Below are 12,272 nucleotides of genomic sequence, written 5' to 3'. Positions count from 1 at the left end.
TCCTTAGGATAGAAGCAGAGGAGATACAGGTTCCGACCCCCTCCTGGTGGATACTTCTCTGAGTTTGTGGTAAATCAGGGAGAAGTGGGTGATGTTCTGGTACAGTTCTCATAAAATTAAATTTCTTATACAGATTAATGAATGAAAGTATATATAAGGGACCATTGGACAGATGAAGGATCCACCGATGGATTCTGGAAGTCTTGACACGTAAATGTGAGGGTAAGTACTTCGTTCAGTGATTTTTTTTTTTTTTTTAACGTCTACGTCTCTGACCTAACTCCTTCACTGTATGGATTCCAATGTTCACAGGAAAACTTTTTTTTCACCTGTGTAGTTTAGTAATATATGTATGGCTCACAAGGCTTGTCAGAACAGACGGGAAAAAAATGGAGCATTTATTACAAGAGTTGGGCATTGAATTAAGGCTTCCTTCATTCTAGACATGTACTCTACCCCAAGCTAGCTCCCTATGCTATTTTTGTACTTTGTATTTTGAGACAAGGCCTCTGTAAATTGCCTAGGCCACCTTGGATTTGTAATCCTTCCGTTTTAAACTGGATGAAAGGCTGAGACACCAAAGTTGATGTCAAAAAGTATCTCTAAGTAATAGCGCCTTTAGTCTCTTCCTTCGTTTTAAAGTGCAGTTAAGTGATTGCCAACTTTCTGTGCGGATTCCAATTTTATAATTAGTACACGAGTTTTTAAACATCAGTTTGATCAGTTTATTATAACTAATAAACTCTCCTATCAAAGTCTCAACTGATGTTCAATCAAATCCTGATTTCAACCGCGACTTTTAAAGCAGCCTTACTGTGAGCGCTGGTCTCAGTGCTGACACCTCTGGTTTCTGTACACCCTCCTCCGCTGTCAGTAGGGAGAACACAGAACTCTGGGAAATGTAGTCGTGCCCTCTGTGACGTCACAAACAGCCGCTCTGCGAACCGCACTTCCGCATCCCGTCTGCAGACGTTTGTCTTCCCCTAAGTTAGCGGTGCTGAGTCCTGCTCCTCGCTCTTGGTTGGATCTCTGACATGGAGGTTGGTCCAGGGAGCAGTGCAGCCTGAGGGAATGTGCAGGGTGGGTGGTCCGACTTGGAGGGAACGGAGCTGAGGTGGATCAGAGGAAAGGTGAAGCCGAGTTGGAGATGCTGTGCTGCTGACCTAAGCTGGGCCACTGAGCCTGGATGCAGTGGGGAGACCAGTATGGGGGTGGCGCTGTGAGTGAAAGCTTTGTTCAGACGCTGCCTTATACGCTTCTGGGGTGGGAAAGCTGGCCCTGTAGCCCAGAAATGTGGACTGGTGGAAGGTTCAGTATTGTCCCCTGCAGGGTAGGCTGACTCACTGCTTGCGTCAGAGATGTTAATAGGAGCCCACATTCCAGCTTGCCTGGGGAAGCCAGTTGGTACTAGCTGACCCACTCTTACTTGACTGTGGTCAGATTTCTCAGGACTTCTAGATCAAGTGGAGATCTGGTACCTCCTGTACTTTATGGCCGGCCTAATACTCTTAGTTTGAGTTGATAGATGTTGCTAGTTTCCAGGGACAGAGTTCTGCTATGGAGGTTGGTGTATGGGATGTTAGTCCCGTTTTCTTTGGAATAAGTTATAGATTTTCTTTTTTTTTTTTTTTTTTTTTTTTTTTTTGGTCTGTTGTTTTGAATGGGGATATTTCATATTCTCAGACTTAACACTCAAATGTAGAGACAGTATAATGTTCTAAAGGAGAAGGTTTGGGCTTTGCATCATCCACGCAATTATTGATCCTACATTGAAGAGGAAAACATACTAGAAAATACCTTATCCACTTCTGTCAGAGATCATATGATGTTAGAAGCTTGGACTCTTTTCTGAAACAAGTGAAGGGTTAATGGGACCAGAGAGATGGCCTGGAGATTATTAGTGACTTCAGGAAAAGGATTTGAATGTCCCTAGGGGGGAGAAGTGACCCTGCATACCTAACAGTCTTTACATTGCTCTATAAACTCTATGAGTTTTGCTTCTATCTCTGGGCACACAGCAGCATCTAACCTCCCTTAACAATTCCTCTGTCACTGCCCTTGAATGTGGTGTCCTGGGTCTCTGATGCTCCCTGCACAGTCTTCTGAAAACATTTGCCAGTTTATTTACTTATAAACATATTTATACAGTGTCAGAGAGATTGAAAGGTGAATTTGAAGAGCTTTTGCTCAGTTAGGGTCCCTTGATTTGTACATAATAGACTCCTCAGCCTGTCTTCTGTCTAGTTTCCTAGTTCACAACACTTTAAGTCAAGAGTTTGTGTAGCATTAAAGTCTATTATAAGGAACATGGGCTTTAAGCCATCTTCAGTATGAATATTTCCGTGGACTATGTAACTTATGCAAAATACAGACACTTCCTAGTTAATGTCACTGGCCTACAGGACAAGAAAAGCATTATGTTTTACATTTTTTAAAGTAGTAAGAGTACACTACTCTGTGCACCAAAAATGGTTTCCTAAGAAGTAGGTGTGAAGCAGAGGCATGCTCTTCTGTAACTTACAGACCCTTTCAGCATGTATACTTTAAACACCCTGTGACTGAATAAAACAGGAAGCCAAGCCAAAACTGAAGCCTATTCTTGGTGCATCCTTGTTATCTCTTCATCGTAAAGTGAAGACAAGGAATTAGAACTTGAAGGTTGTCTTCCATACTATACATTATGCAAGACAAATTTATGCTAAGTAAGATTCTGTGTAAAAATATTAAAGATTTAAAAAAAACAAACAGGTCATGGATATACTAACTACTTCTGATGGCTCCCATCACTTGGCGTAGTACCTTCCAGCCTGATAGAAATCTGTCTGACACTGGCTGACATTTAAAATGTATACCTGAGAATGTCTATTGACTGTATTTGATGTGTACCTTAAAAATCTGCCACAAACATACTTCTGCTAAACGAATTACATTTTGGTGATTGGATAATCATTTGCATTCACCATGTGAGGGAGGAGCTTACTTTTCATCTTGCTTGAATATTCCTCCCTATATACAGGGAATGTTCATTTTCTTTATTTTTTCATTTATATTTGTTTCTGTCAGACCTCTTGATGTTTCTTCTGGTTTTCCTTAAATTTTTCCCATTTGGGTTCCTTAAACATTCAATATGGGTCTTCTTGAGTCATTCACCATTTCCTTCCTTTAATCATTGACTGATACAGCCTCAGTGATTTCTGTTCCCTTCTTAGGCCTTACTCCACAGGCTCAGTTGTGTGTGGCTTCTTCCTTTCTTTCTCTGCCTTAACAGAATTCCAGCTCCATAAGCACATCCTTCAGTGCCCTTTGCAGGTGGTACTGACCCATCCAGCCAGGAAACCAAACTGCTAAATTGAGATTTCTTCCTCCTCCTTGGTGAGGAGTCTGATGTTTCATGGTATCCAGTCCTCATCCCTTTCTTTACAGACTCTTTATTTTTGTAAGTGACCATCCAGGGAAGGAACTAATGTTCTCTCTCTCTCTCTCTCTCTCTCTTTCTCTCTCTCTCTCTCTTTCTTTCTTTCTTTTTTCAACTAGTAACCTTGGGTTAAACATGTCATTCTTGGAAAATGCTGAAGGGAAGTTGTGCTGAGTGATGACATTCAGTTACTGGTGGTCACTCTGATATATGTCAGAGGCTGTGGAGGGGAAGAGATGCAATAGAAAAAGAAATTTGAGTCTTGAGAGAGATATAAATAGGAGGTAAAAATATATTCAAGAAATAAAAATGAGCAGTATTATTGTCTCCATTTCTGTTATACATATTTCTGTCAATGAACCCTTCCACAGTTGTTTTTTTTCCCCCCATCTTTATTAACTTGAGTATTTCTTATTTACATTTCAATTATTATTCCCCTTCCCGGTTTCTAGGCCAAAATCCCCCTAACCCTGCCCCCTCCCCTTCTACATTTGCTTCCCCTCCCCATTTTCCCCCCATTACCACCCTCCCCACAACAATCACGTTCACTGGCAGGACCAAGGGCTTCCCCTTCCACTGGTGCTCTTACTAGGCTATTCATTGCTACCTATGAGGTCGGAGCCCAGGGTCAGTCCATGCATAGTCTTTGGGTAGTGGCTTAGTCCTGGAAGCTCTAGCACAGTTGTTTTCAAATGCAGTGGTGTATTGTTAGTTGAATCGTTATGACTCTTTCAAAGACCTAATTTAATTGTTCTCTTTTAGTTACATAAAATTTTTGTACATAAGATTTATGTACATAAAAATCATATGGATAAGAGTTTAGAGTCCCAACTGTTTATCTGATGGACTGTATTTAATATTTCATTAGGAACATGCAGTAACAATGTACTGAATATTTTAAACGTAAGTCATACTTAGACATCTGTCATATAGAATGAAGCATCTAACATTGATATTAGAAGTAATAGTACGGGCTGGAGAGATGGCTCAGTGGTTAAGAGCCCCGACTGCTCTTCTAGAGGTCCTGAGTTCAATTCCCAGCAACCATATGGTGGTTCACAACCGTCTGTAAGGAGATCTGATGCCTCTTCTGGTGTATCTGAAGACAGCTACAGTGTACTTATATATAATAAATGAATAAACCTTAAAAAAAAAATGTGGGGTTGGGGATTTAGCTCAGTGGTAGAGTGCTTGCCTAGGAAGCGCAAGGCCCTGGGTTCCGTCCCCAGCTCCGAAAAAAAAGAAAAAAAAAAAGAAATGCAAATAAAGAAAATATCCAATTAAAAAAAGAAAATATATGAAAAAATAAGTTTCATTATGACATTTTCGGGGTTGGTAATGAAGTTCAACAGTTCTAGCATGCATAAGGCCCTGGGTTCAATCCCCAGTACTGACAAAAAAAAAAAAAGAAGTAATAGTACAAGTAAATTTACATTCTATGTCTCTCATGAAAATGTGACACATGTGGTCGGCCCTGTCTTTTTCAGGGCTCCAGTCCCATACTCTGAGTCATAGTATTGCAAGATCTGTTAACTAAACCCAAAAACGGTTCTGCATGACACACTTAATGATGTGGGTCAGTGTCACCTGGAAGGGAAGCCTGAGGACACACTGATGACTGTATGCTCTAGTGAAGGTAGACAGGAGGAAGAAGCTAATGGAGCAGTGACCTAGTTACTGTAGGTGACCCTAATGCAGTATATATTCCAAGTACTCGGAAAACACGACTTTGGACATTGTAAACAGAGGTGAGGGGTGGGAACGTGTTTGACTAGATGAGCATATGAAACTGGTATGAAGACTATGTGAAGTACAACTGTAACAGTAATTACAAAGTAATATATTAAATGTACATTTCTCATAGTTTTGATATTTAATCATAGAAAAGCAAATTGTTATCATTGCTGTCATAGATCATTTTGAGAATTCTATGTGATAAGACTATATGGGTGTTCCCCTCCCCATCCTCTCCCCATTACCACCCTCCCCCCAACATGTGATAACTAAAGTTAGAGAATATTGAAATAAGAGAATATAGCAAGTCACATCACAGATTATAATTCTTGACATCCGATTACCAAGGAACAAGTATCATGAGCTCAGAGTCTGCTGCAGGATCGTAACAAAAGCACAGATAGCTTCCTGGAAAAGGAAAACATACAGAAAAAGGGAAAGGGAGGTGTATTATAGAATCATTTAATCCCAATCTGGGGTTTTTATTTTACCTTTGACTATTTAGTTCCAGAATAAAAGATGCACACAACCTTTATATTTTAAGACTTAATCAGCTCAAGATCTGGGCAGATATTCACCCTTTATGCTATTTTGTCTATCTTCTAACCAATAATCCCATTATAAAATTTGCCATGTTTTGTCTAGGCTGCTCATAACTACAATTATGCAAACCGCCTGGCTGTTATTTTAAAATTCTTACTCCACGATGCCTTCTCCTCTAGTTACCGTCTTCTCTCTCCCCTCATGGTTCTCCTCGAACCCTGAGCCCAGGAACCCTAAACTGTACCTGTCTCTTGACATCGTTTGTCACTAATCAGAAATAACTTGGGGGCAAGGTCACATAGTGCCATGTGGGTCTATGTTTGTACTTTCTCATCTCTGGAGCAACTGGGTCTTCGGAACCTGCACTTAGAATTACAATATGTAACAGTAGACCAAGCCTCAACAGTGGTGAAAAAGGTTAGAGTGTTGTCTAGTGTATTTGAAATCTTCAAATGTTATTACTACACTTACTGATTTGTGATTTGTTAAAATGCCTGTTATTCCATTCAGTCTTTGAGTTCTTCCTTTACTGTTCTACGTCTTGGCTGCTCTGTGTCATGTTTCTTTGTGCACTGTCATTAGCACCACTATCGAATGCTGGACAAATTCAGAAATCTAGACCTTTGCCAGAGCTAATAGGTCAGAATCTGTTTGCATTGCATTGTACATTCATGATTATTCAGTTAAATGTTGATAAGTACCTTCTCTCTCATGACTTTCTCCTGTGAAAAATGTATGTAATATGGTGTATAAAATAAGCATAAAACAAATGCATATGTTCTTGTGAGTGCATTCATTGCCTTTTAATCTCTTTTAAACATCAAGAAGAGATAGTAGGATCTCTTCATTCTCTTTCTATGAAGATAGGTCAAGGGTGAGCTCATGGACTCCATTAAAAGTATATTAGGAATGTTACTCACCTGTGGCAGAAGTATTCTAGCTATCCTCTTATCCTGTGCAAAACTTGGGATTGTGTTCATAGCTGTTTTTGTTGTTGTTATTATGGTTTTAAATTGATATGTATAATATTCATTTCTTTTTCTCTCAGGAAATGCTGTCATTCAGGGATGTGGCCATTGATTTCTCTGCAGAGGAGTGGGAATGTCTGGACCTTGCTCAGTGGAATCTGTACAGGGATGTCATGTTGGAGAATTACAGCAACCTTGTGTTCCTGGGTGAGACTCACTTCCATACATGTTTTACCACCAACATGTAGAACATCCCATGGGGGTTTGTGCCATGTAGCAGTAACTTTTGTATACCTGCTTTTGCTGATATTCTAAGAAATATTTTACTGTATTCTCTTGTTTTTAATATGGCTTTTTGGGTTGATTTTTGAAATACACATCCTTCATTCTGGTTGTAACTCCATAAACCCAGTAGCACGAGGCCTGGGGCACACATTAATAAATATAATGTTTCATCCTTCAGCTTTCATGTTTCTGTTTAAATGCAGCTAAGGATCTTCACATTATAGATTCCACCTACATATTCTATATGTGCTTCTTAGGAAACATTTAATGAACTAATTTTCTACAGTTCTCACCTTTTCTTAGAAGATTAATAATGGAGTAAGATGTCAATTCCCAGGAGAACAGACATTGTTGTTCCCTTTTCCCACAAACAGGTCTTGCATCCTGTAAGCCATACCTGGTCACATTTCTGGAGCAAAGACAAGAGCCTTCAGTTGTGAAGAGACCACCAGCAGCTACCATGCACCCAGGTATGTAGGAATTAGGGGGTCAGAGGACAGAGCGGGATATTAGAGATATGATAGAAAGCCACGCTTTCTCCTGATCATGGAGATAACATGCTCTGGTGGAAGTCATATATAAGGATCTCCTTTTATGTCCTTTGCTGTCACAGAAGGACATCTGCCAGATCTCTACGGTGCTCTAAGTCTCTAAGCTTAGTTTGTCCCCTCCAGTGAGCCCTGCTTGTGTTTACCTTGAGTCGAGAGAGTTCTACAGTTTGCTGAGTCTACATTGTAACTGACTTTTTACTGTTTTGTACACAGAAATTCCCATACATTTCTAAAGACCTGTAACCTTAAACATGAATCTCTTCCATGTCATGTACATCCTTGTAAACTACACATTTCTTACCAAGCTGTGAATGATTATTCTGTATTCTAATCACTTTTTTCTACAATATACTCAGTAATAATTTATTTCATTCCTTTTGTGGGTATAACATCCTAAACAAAAACTACACATCTACAAGTATATTTTTTAATAGATCAGAGAAGGTCTTCGGAATTTTGTGGATTCATGAAGTTCTTTCATATTTGGCAGTTCTATGTACTGCATTGCTGTTTTGTACTCTAGGTTGCCTGAAATTATTTCCACACATGCAGTCTGAGGGTGTAATGTCCAATACTAAACACTTCAGGACAATGTAAGATTTTTTTTAAAAAACACGTATGAGCTTTAGTTCTGAACATCAGGACTGTATGTTATCCTTAATGAGCAAATGTGAATCTCATATTTCCATGTCTTATATATTTTGTTATGCAATTCTTTATCTCATGAATAAGTACTCTTACAAGTGGGCTAGCTTATGATATACTCATTGACAGAAATGTTGCCTTTAGAAAATCTCTTGTCCGGGTTGGGGATTTGGTTCAGTGGCAAGCACAAGGCCCTGGGTTCAGTCCCCAGCTCCAAAAAAAAAAAAAAGAAAAACTCTTGTCTTTTATACATGAACTTGAAAGTTCTTCATAATTTTGTATTTTTCAGGAGTCTATTTTCTTGTTATGAAAATGTAACATAAAATACTGTCTCCAACTCTTGAAATTTATTATTTCACATTGTTAGAAATGGTAAGCTTGTTATGAAGCAAATCTTTTCAAACCTCGAAAACTAAAGTCTATTCTTAATATAAAAAGTGTGTATTTCTACATCCATTTAATTTAAGGCAAATAAAATTAACATCCAGATATCCAGGTTTGGCTACTATAGTTGAATAAGGATGTCTCCTCATACATCCTTGTATTTGATTACTTGGTTCCCAATTGGTGTTTCAGCCTTGCTGCAGGCAGTACATAACTGGGATCAGGCTTTCAGAGTTCAAATCCTCCCTGCACTTTTAGTTTGTTCTCTGCTTCATGGTTTGCATTTACAAAATGAGCTACAGCTTCCACTCTAGTCATCATTCCTGCTGTTTGCTTTCATACCATCCTCCATGATGGACTCACAGTGCTCAGAAACCATAAGCCTAACTTAATTCCTTCTTCGCCTTGGTTATGGTATGTTACCACAGCAACAGAAAATACCCGATTAAGATACATTTTCCTTTTTGTACATTTGCCCAATCAAACAGTTTGTTTAGTGGGCTTATTTCTGTTAGCATAAGAGTTTCCCTTATCATTGATAGTATTACTGACTCATTCACTATTTGACTTTGGATATGGCTTCAATGTTTCTATATTCTACTTTCTTTATCTTCCAATAGAAGTTCGTTATTTCTATGTACAGTATTTTCTGAATTTCACTACAGTTAATATAGGTATGGAAATATATTGTAGTTTCCCATTTATCTATAAAAATATGAGTAACTCCATATTAAAGATAAGCATTATAAACATAAAGAATGTTGCTTAGATTTCCTTCATATCTTAACCTTTACTCACCAGGGGGAAAGCCCTATAAATGTCAAGAGTTTGACAAGGCCTTTGATTGGAACTCACTCCTTATTCAACACCGGAGAATTCACCCTGTGGAGAAACCCTACAAATGTGAAGAATGTGGTAAGGTCTTTAGTGCTCACTCAGCACTTTCTATACACCAGAGAATCCATACAGGAGAGAAGCCCTACAAGTGTGAAGAATGTGGCAAGGCCTTTAGTACTCGCTCAGCACTTTATATACACAAGAAAATTCATTCTGGAGAAAAACCCTACAAGTGCGAGGAATGTGCAAAAGCCTTTTATTTCCCTTCATTACTCAAGCAACATCAAAGAACTCATTCCGCAGAGAATCTCTGCAAGTGTGAAGAATGTGGCAAAGCCTTTTATTTACCTTCATTCCTTAAGCAACATCAAAGAATTCATTCTGCAGAAAATCCTTACAGGTGTGAAGAATGCGGGAAAGCCTTTTCCTATCCCTCAACCCTAAAGCAACATCAAAGAATTCATTCTGGAGAAAAACCATACCGCTGTGAAGAATGTGGCAAAGCATTCCGTAGGTCAACATACTTTCACCAACACCAAAGAATTCATACTGGAGAGAAACCCTACCAGTGTGAAGAGTGTGGGAAAACATTCTACTATCGTTCAAACCTGAAGGGACATCAAATTATTCATTCTGGAGTGAAACCGTACAAGTGTGATGTGTGTGGCAGCATGTTTAGAACCAGCTCAGACCTTTCTAAACACCAGAGAATTCATGCTGAAGTGAAGCTGTATAGCTGTGAAGAGTGTGGGAAAGCCTTTTCTACTCATTCATACCTCATTCGGCACAAACTAGGCCATTCTAGAGAGAAACCATACAAGTGTGAAGAATGTGGCAAAACATTTTGTTATCCTTCAATCCTTAAAGAACATCAAAGAATTCATTCTGGAGTGAAACCTTACAATTGTGATATATGTGGCAGCATGTTTAGAACTCGCTCAGAACTTTCTAAGCACCAGAGAATTCATGCTGAAGTGAAGCTCTACAGCTGTGAGGAGTGCGGGAAAGCCTTTTCTACTCATTCATACCTTATGAGGCATAGACTTGGTCATTCTGGAGAGAAGCCCTACAAGTGTGAAGAATGTGGGAAATCATATAGCTACCCTTCACTTCTTAAGGAACATCAAAGAATTCATTCTCAAAATCCCTACAAGTGTGACATTTGTGGGAAGGTTTTCTGTACTCGCTCAGGACGTTCCAAACACCAGAGAATTCATACCGGAGAGAAACCCTATAAGTGTGAAGAATGTGGAAAAGGCTTTTCTACTCATTCATACCTTACTCTGCACAAATTACTTCATACTGAAGAGAAACCTTACAAATGGGAAGAATGTGGTGAGGTTTTTTATACTTGCTGAAGACTTACTAAACACCAGTAAATTCACATTAGAGAAAATCCCCACAAAGGTAAAGAATGTGTCAAAACTCTTTACTGTACTTCAGACTTTAAATAACGCCATGAAAATTCATACTGAAGAGAAACCATACTTTTATTAATCTTTAAGCCTTCATTAGATACAAGGTCCTTCCTACTGTAGAGAAACTACAGATTTGAAAAATATGGCCAAATGTTTTACTGTACTGAAACTTTAAGACCCAGCAAAAGGGCTCATTCTCAAAAGAATCCCTTCAAGTGTGAAGTATGTGACAAGGTATTATGTGCTGCCTTGAACTTTCTGTCTACCAGAATATTTATTCTGGAGAGAAACACTGCAAGTGTGAAGAATTTGGAAAATCCTTTTTAACCCATTCATTCCTGATTCTGATCAGTCGTGGCAAAGTTTGGGGCAGGTGTTGTTTTTATTTTAGGTTAATTATGCTCAGACCTGTTGATTGTGGAGGAACCAAACCATCTCTGTTGGGTAAGGATTCTGGATTGTATAAAAGGAGAAAGTGAACTGAAAACAACCATTCCTCTAGCTTCCTCTGCTTCCTGACTGTCAAGGCAATATGAACTGCTGCTTCAGCTCCTGCTGTCCTAAATTTCTCACCATGAGTCACAGTGTCATGATTTGAATGAGAAATGTACCCTGTAGTCTTAAGTATTTGAACATTTGTTTCCCCGAGTTGGTGGTTCTATTTGGGGAGATTTAGAAGTAGGTCACTAGAGGTGAACTTTGTGAATAAAAAGCTCCCTTTGTATCCAGTTTGCTCTCTGCTTCCTGCTTACCATTGAGGATGTGAGCTCTCAGTTTCCTGCTTGAGGCACCATGCAATGTGTTGCCATGTCCTCCCTCTGTTGCAGATTTTGATCCCTTCTGTACCATAAAATGAAGTAAAGTCATTCATCTATAAGTTGCCTGCCTGGTCATGGTGGTTAATCACAAGAGAAAAGAAACTAATAACAACATTGCCCTTATACCAGGAACAGTATTAAACTGTTTCTACTGACATTGCATGTGTCAGGGTATTTTATCATCACGAGAGGGAAAATAAGGCCGCAAGCCAAAGAGAAGTAAAATTTGTTATTTAGTGGCATACATCATGATCTTTTGTTCCTACTTCATGTATTATCCATCCTCCCTTTTGTCCCTGTCTTAACTAATTCTTTTCCAAAACCACTTCCTTTCTTTACGCGAGTGCGTGCACACACACACACACACACACACACACACACACACACACACACACGCGCGCGCGTGCGCATGCGCACACGCACATGCACACACGCATCACAAAAATAGTAACAGTAAAAGTTTAATTACTATGGTATTCTTTTTCTGCAAACTTTTGAGGTCACATGTGCTGTATTTATCTTGGCACAAATGTAATGTTAGTGTTTATAACACTTTTGCAGTTTTGTTTTGTTTGCTTTTGTTTTTAAAGACATGGGTCTCTCTGTGTAGTCCTGGCTGTCCTAGAACTTGCTCTGTAGATCAGACTGGAGGACTCAAATGAGATCTTCCTGTC

General features: G+C 39.1%; 1 protein-coding gene across 3 annotated transcripts; it reads left to right on the top strand.

The window, feature by feature from the left end:
* The first annotated feature begins 247 nt into the window (after positions 1 to 247).
* On the top strand, positions 248 to 11,755 carry LOC102547287 (zinc finger protein 728-like). 3 transcript variants are annotated; one of them, XM_063285276.1, is made up of 4 exons: positions 248 to 1,563; positions 6,741 to 6,867; positions 7,320 to 7,415; positions 9,327 to 11,657. In XM_063285276.1, exons 1-4 carry the CDS (start codon positions 1,558 to 1,560, stop codon positions 10,718 to 10,720), a joined length of 1,623 nt encoding a protein of 540 aa, XP_063141346.1. In that variant the 5' UTR covers positions 248 to 1,557; the 3' UTR covers positions 10,721 to 11,657. The 3 variants fall into 3 exon arrangements, with proteins under 3 accessions (XP_063141346.1, NP_001396202.1, XP_006227880.2); NM_001409273.1 differs by having other exon boundaries at positions 966 to 1,040; positions 9,327 to 11,755; XM_006227818.5 differs by having other exon boundaries at positions 981 to 1,219.
* The last annotated feature ends 517 nt before the right edge of the window (positions 11,756 to 12,272 follow it).

Source organism: Rattus norvegicus, chromosome 1 (assembly GCF_036323735.1).
Source record: "Rattus norvegicus strain BN/NHsdMcwi chromosome 1, GRCr8, whole genome shotgun sequence".
NCBI lineage: Eukaryota > Metazoa > Chordata > Mammalia > Rodentia > Muridae > Rattus > Rattus norvegicus.
The sequence above is the reverse complement of the archived record's forward strand: the minus strand, read 5'-3'. Positions and strand labels throughout refer to the sequence as shown.

Coding starts and splice junctions, on each gene's coding strand:
- LOC102547287 (XM_006227818.5), top strand. CDS start 1,187: ATGCAGTGGGGAGACCAGTATGGGGGTGGCGCT. Junction 1,220..6,740: donor ACCAGTATGGGGGTGGCGCT/GTGAGTGAAAGC, acceptor TTTTTCTCTCAG/GAAATGCTGTCATTCAGGGA. Junction 7,416..9,326: donor AGCAGCTACCATGCACCCAG/GTATGTAGGAAT, acceptor TTTACTCACCAG/GGGGAAAGCCCTATAAATGT.